At 32.1% G+C, this 5705-nt stretch overlaps 1 protein-coding gene across 1 annotated transcript; it reads left to right on the top strand.

Moving 5' to 3' along the window:
• Positions 1-2338: 2338 nt before the first annotated feature.
• LOC143627740 (transcription factor HHO3-like) lies at positions 2339-4985 on the top strand. Its single transcript, XM_077097498.1, has 5 exons — positions 2339-2608; positions 3099-3385; positions 3837-4137; positions 4317-4393; positions 4662-4985. The coding sequence occupies exons 1-5, from the start codon at positions 2464-2466 to the stop codon at positions 4983-4985; spliced, it is 1134 nt and encodes a 377-aa protein (XP_076953613.1). The 5' UTR covers positions 2339-2463.
• Positions 4986-5705: the final 720 nt, after the last annotated feature.

Here is a 5705-nt window from a genome sequence, read left to right as displayed (position 1 = left end):
AAAATGACATAAGTCATAATCGAACTTGGTTTTCAACTAGAAAACTCAAGCTTTCCTACTAGCACGCCACAAATGGAGGATTCATGCATATTTAGCTGTCTTAAAATAGGTATAATTACTAAATAATAATAATAATAATAATAAACTAACACTATGCGTCACCTTTTAAATTATAAAATAAAAACTTCTAGTTCATATCGGATAGTCGAGTTTGCGTGGTAGTTCGATATCTTGTTAAGAGTAAATAATTAAATATAACATATGTTTGCAGTAATTAGGTAAAAAGTAAAAAAGATTGATGTGATCTTATCTTCAAACCATGGGTGACGTCATTGTCAACTCAAAGACAGGAATCAACTTATCGAATATTCAAACTACTTTTCTTAACTTTCTCTCTCTTCAAAACAAAAACACCCGATTTCCACGCTTAATATTCATACATTAAAATTATTGTACAATTATGTATACACAAAGTACAAGTACTTAATGCAAGTTTTATAAGTAATTGTAGAATTTTTATCTGGAAAACATTTTCCTAGAAAACTCTTATCAAAGATTCGTTTCGTACGCGACGACCCGATTTCGTCAGCTTCTTCCATACTCCTTCCAAAGATTAAAGAAAATTCAAAAAGGAAAGACTAATCTCCCTTTCTCTCTCATTACTATCGCTATTTAAAAGCAACTATTGTATTAAAAAGTCATAAATACTTAGTACGTTTTGATTTAAGTGTGATTCACAAGACGGTTTGTTTATACCATATGTATGGGAGGCGTGGAGCCACGACAAAGTAAGAAATGTCGCGTCACGTTACCATCAAGTATGTCTTAAATGAAAAAACTTTCTAACCACAAAAGTGTGTAATGGTTTTACTTGGAAATTAAATTAAAAAACAAACAAAAGCGTTGTGATTTGTTAAGAAATAAATTGAATAAATACAGACACCCCACGCCATGATTTGATCCATGCTCAATGCCTTTAAAAACATTAGTGACATATTGATGTCCCACGCCCAAATTGATTACGTGGAAGGGGCTTTGATGCGCACTACATATGCCCCTACCACCTACTTGACTTTCTCATTATATTTACGGGGGAACTAGTCTGAGACAAGAATTATAGAAATGCAACAGGAACCGAGAACCCGATTAGATTGACAATATCCATGTTTTGGTGGTCATGCATCATGGGTTTAGACTGGCTTCCAACAACGATTTAAACTTTAAAACCAATGACGAACAAGTATAGACATTGGGAATTTTAATTAGGTTTAATTTGGACTAGAACCAAATAATCTAGTTTATTATGAACGAAAACAAGACCATATAAAATATTTGATGGGTCAAGATTTGTCGATTAGAACTATATATGCTCAACCCTAATTGTGTATCTATCTATCTATCTATATATATATATACACACACAATGTAGTGTGATACATAAGATAAGTTAAATAATTAACTACACCACTCTCACGTTATATTTAATTACAATACATCATATCCAAATGAATTATGTGGTTCTTTTATTTCTCAAAATAATATGGTTTCAAAATACATTTCATTGAAAGAAGAACCGGTATTATATTGAGAACGATAAGTAATGCATAAAACACCTATCAATATTGCATTAATGAAATAAACTAAAACAATATATGTATTTGAGCATTCATAATATGCTCTTTAAATTATGTGAGTATGTACTCTAATTTTAGATTTTGGTTGCAAGTAGTTGTGAGAGAAGAAGAGATAGGAAATATAACGATAAAAATATAAAAACGTATTATTTAATTAAAAATAATAGGAGAAAATAATGATTTTTATAGAGATGTAGATTATATCCGAACCTGATTAACCCAGCCCGAACAAAACCCGAATAAGCTAATTAGCGTCGGGTTAAATATGTCAAAAAGTATTAATCAGGTTATTCGGGTTAACCCAAATTGTTAATAGGTTCGGGCTACGAGTTAGATATTTTTAAAGAAAACCCGAACTTTAATAAGGTTGGGTTGTTGGCTAGATATTTTCTAAGAAAAACCCGACTAAGCCGGCCCGATTAACCAAAACCCAATCGAATTAACCTGATTAACTAAAACCCAATCGAATTGACTCGATTAACATCTATAATGGAGATAGAGGACCTCTCAACAAGGCAATTGTAATTTTGAACATTGGTTATGAAGAAATAATAATAATAATAATAATAATAATAATAATAATAATAATAATAATATGACTTTTCCTCTCTCTCTCTACCCCACACTTTCTTTGTGACCCTCTCTCTCTAGAATTATATACATGTAATAAATTATCTTGTAGACCAAGTTTATTCCCTTTTCTTTTTCTGATTCTTCTTTGGATCCTTTATTCTCTTTCAAACCGGATCTCTCAATGCAAAACCAAAAAACCTTCCACATTTAATGCTCTCTAATCACCCAACTAATCCATCAAACATTAAACAATTCAATGGTGATTGACAATAATCCTCCGAGTGATCTTATACACAATATGCAAAGATGTCAAGAATATATGAAAGCCTTGGAATCCGAAAGAACAAAGATTCAAGTCTTTGAACGTGAGCTTCCTCTTTGTCTTAACCTTGTTACTCAAGGTATGTCATTAAGGCGGTTTTCACAAATTTTGATTATTTTTTTTTGTTATATGGAATGCACAAAGTTGTAATTTTTTTATAGATTCTTGGTGGGTTTTTGGTTTTCTGAATTGGGTTTTTTTGTTTTGAAAAATATTGAAAAAAAGTTTGTGTGTGCATTTACACGCTCACTCTGTGTGGTATTCAAATCATGCGAAATTTAATGTTTTTTGATCATATCCTTGGTGGGTTTTTAGTTTTGTGAATTGGGTTTTTTTGGTTTGGAGAAAAACGTTATGGGTTTTGTAAAATATGGTTGTGTGTGTATTTACACGGTCACTGTGTGTGACATTTAAATCATGCAAAATTTAATATTTTTTTCTCAAATCCTTGGTGGGTTTTTAGTTTTGTGAATTGGGTTTGTAATATTTTAAATCTTTTTATTATTTATTGCATGATTTTGTATTTTTTTTAAATCTTTATCGACAAAAGTTCATGTTTTGTGTTGCAGCAATTGAGGGGTGTAAACGACAATTATCCGGAACGACGTCGGATTACTTAAACGGACAATCTGATTGTTCGGAGCAGACGTCAAGTGATGGTCCGGTTTTAGAACAATTTATTCCGATTAAAAGAAACGAAAAAGAAAAAGAAAATGAAGATTATAATGATGAAGTAGATGAAGATTGTCAAGGACACCAAGAGTTAATTAATAATAATAATAAATCCAATATTATTTCCAAGAAATCAGATTGGCTTAGATCTGCCCAGCTTTCTATTCAGACCCCAGCTCCGGTGGTAATTTAATTTCTAAATTATTATATTTTTAAAAGTTTGATTTTTTTTTTACTTTTTGTTATTTAATTTTTGGTTATGAAATTATGAAATTTTAATTTCTAAATTGTGACATTTATTTTTCGGATCACTTGGGATAAAATAGAGGTATGGTTTGTCTATATAGAGACTCTATCCATCATTGACTATTTGTATGATTTTAGTGGGCATGATTCATTGATGTTTTTATAACTAGTTTTTTTGTTGAAGATTGGATTTTATAAACAAATTAATTTCTAAATTGTGACATTTATTTTTTGGATTATTCGGGATATACAGAGGCATGGTTTGTTTGCATTCGACCCTCCTAAGACCCTATCAATCTATGATTATTGATGGGATTTTATTGGGCATGATTTATTGACGTTGTTTTATTTATTTTCGGTTAAATTTGGATTTTTATAAAAATTTTCAGGAGGTATCACCAAAAATAGTTTCGGTTGTGGAAGTAAAGAGAAATGGTTGTGGTGCTTTTCATCCATTTAAAAAAGAAAAATGCTCCGGAGAAGCTCCGGCGAATATTCAGGCGAAATTATTTTCTATGCCTACGGTGGATACCATGACGGACACCAGTTCTACAGCGAATACCGGTAACAGTGGCGGTGGAAGTAAGGGTGAAGATAAAGGGCAAATAAATAGGAAAGCAAGGAGGAATTGGTCGCCGGAGTTGCACCGGCGGTTTCTACATGCTCTTCAAGAACTTGGTGGGGCCCATGGTCGGTATTTTGCTATTTTAACTTTTTTGTATTAATTTAGTTTAATATTTTTCTTTTAAAACGACGATTTTCTTGTGTGTTAGATCACCGCATTATTTAATTTGAAAATTTCAGTTTAATTTTTTATCTTATTGTATTGAATAAGGAATTTTGATTTTGAAATTTATTTAATTTTGCAGTTGCTACACCTAAACAAATTCGAGAGTTAATGAAGGTTGATGGTCTCACAAATGATGAAGTCAAAAGCCATTTACAGGTTTGTAATTTTAATTTTATATAAATAGAAACTCAATTTTAAGTAGTGAAACCGTGATAACATATTAATATTTATACTTTTTAATTTAGCTATGATACATAAAACGATTATATAACAACTTACTTAACACTTACTATATTTAGATACTTTGTATAAGGTATGTTATAGACTTTTAATAAAATTGGTTATGACTTATGTATTAATATTACCTATTTAATGGTATAAATATGTTTAAATAAAATTTTTAATTATACTTCTATTTTGACAGAAATATCGTTTGCATACAAGAAGGTCAAGCCCTCCAAACCACAACATCACACAAACACCTCAATTTGTGGTGGTAGGAGGATTATGGATGCCACCACCGGAGTACAATGCCACCATGACCGCCAACTCAACTCCAACTTCCGACGACACTAACAACTCCAAAGGAGTATACGTCCCAGTTGCTTCTCATCCTCCGTCGAAAGTAGATGCGTTCATGTCACTAAACAAAACCAATTCTGGTGAAAAAGATTGTGGCCATAGCAATAATAATTCGCCGTCAATCTCATCATCCACTCACACCACCACTGCGTCACCGGTGTTCTGATATTTCGGCAGGGTGATATTGAATATAATCCGGGTGCGATATTTTTTTACACCGAGGGCATTTTGGATTTTTGGTTTATCTAGCCTTTGTTCGTTGGTTATATTGTAGAAGTAAGAGAAAATGTAGAGGTTACAATGAATTAATGGGTGCATATGGGCATGTCTTAACTTTTAAGATGACAATTAATAGGTGCAAAAAGTACTACAGTAACATAAATGAATTGGGTTTGCTACAAAAGCTACTTTTTAGCCAATTAAGTTGTTTATGAGCTATTTAAATTGTTTGTGAACCATGAACCATAACGCAATTGAAAATCTGCGAGAGCACAATTTATAATTGTTTCAGTCTAGTCAATAGGTGGTTCATCATGTTGAGTTGGTAGATCATGTTAAGTTTTCTAACTCTCTCATAACCGCCCCCATTTTGCTGATAGCCGGTCAATGGAGCGGTACCTTTCTCGACCTATGCATGTATGAAAATTGTGATGAAGTTCAACCAAAATTGAAGATTGTGATCAATTATTGGATCATTGATGACCTCGACCACACCATCGACAACGCTTCTTCCTTGATCGTACACGGTTCGTATGAACTGCTGAGTAAACCCGCTCGGTTGACATTATTGTTAGTTAACGGGGTTGTTTGGATTGACAATTAGAAGTACGTAGTGTTGTTTTCATAACGAAATTTATATAAAAATAATTTTTTGAGTAAAAAAACA

This window comes from Bidens hawaiensis, unplaced genomic scaffold (genome assembly GCF_021521415.1).
Source record: "Bidens hawaiensis isolate Kalapana, Puna unplaced genomic scaffold, B.hawaiensis_p1.1 tig00004733_1, whole genome shotgun sequence".
In the NCBI taxonomy this organism is placed as follows: domain Eukaryota; kingdom Viridiplantae; phylum Streptophyta; class Magnoliopsida; order Asterales; family Asteraceae; genus Bidens; species Bidens hawaiensis.
Note: the sequence above shows the minus strand (reverse complement) of the source record. Positions and strands in the feature narration are given on the sequence as shown.

Excerpts from the sequence above, each read along its gene's own strand:
- LOC143627740 (XM_077097498.1), top strand. The coding sequence starts at position 2,464 with ATGGTGATTGACAATAATCCTCCGAGTGATCTTATACACAATATGCAA. Across the intron at positions 2,609-3,098 it reads TCTTAACCTTGTTACTCAAG|CAATTGAGGGGTGTAAACGA; the intron begins GTATGTCATTAA and ends TTTGTGTTGCAG. Across the intron at positions 4,394-4,661 it reads AAGTCAAAAGCCATTTACAG|AAATATCGTTTGCATACAAG; the intron begins GTTTGTAATTTT and ends CTATTTTGACAG.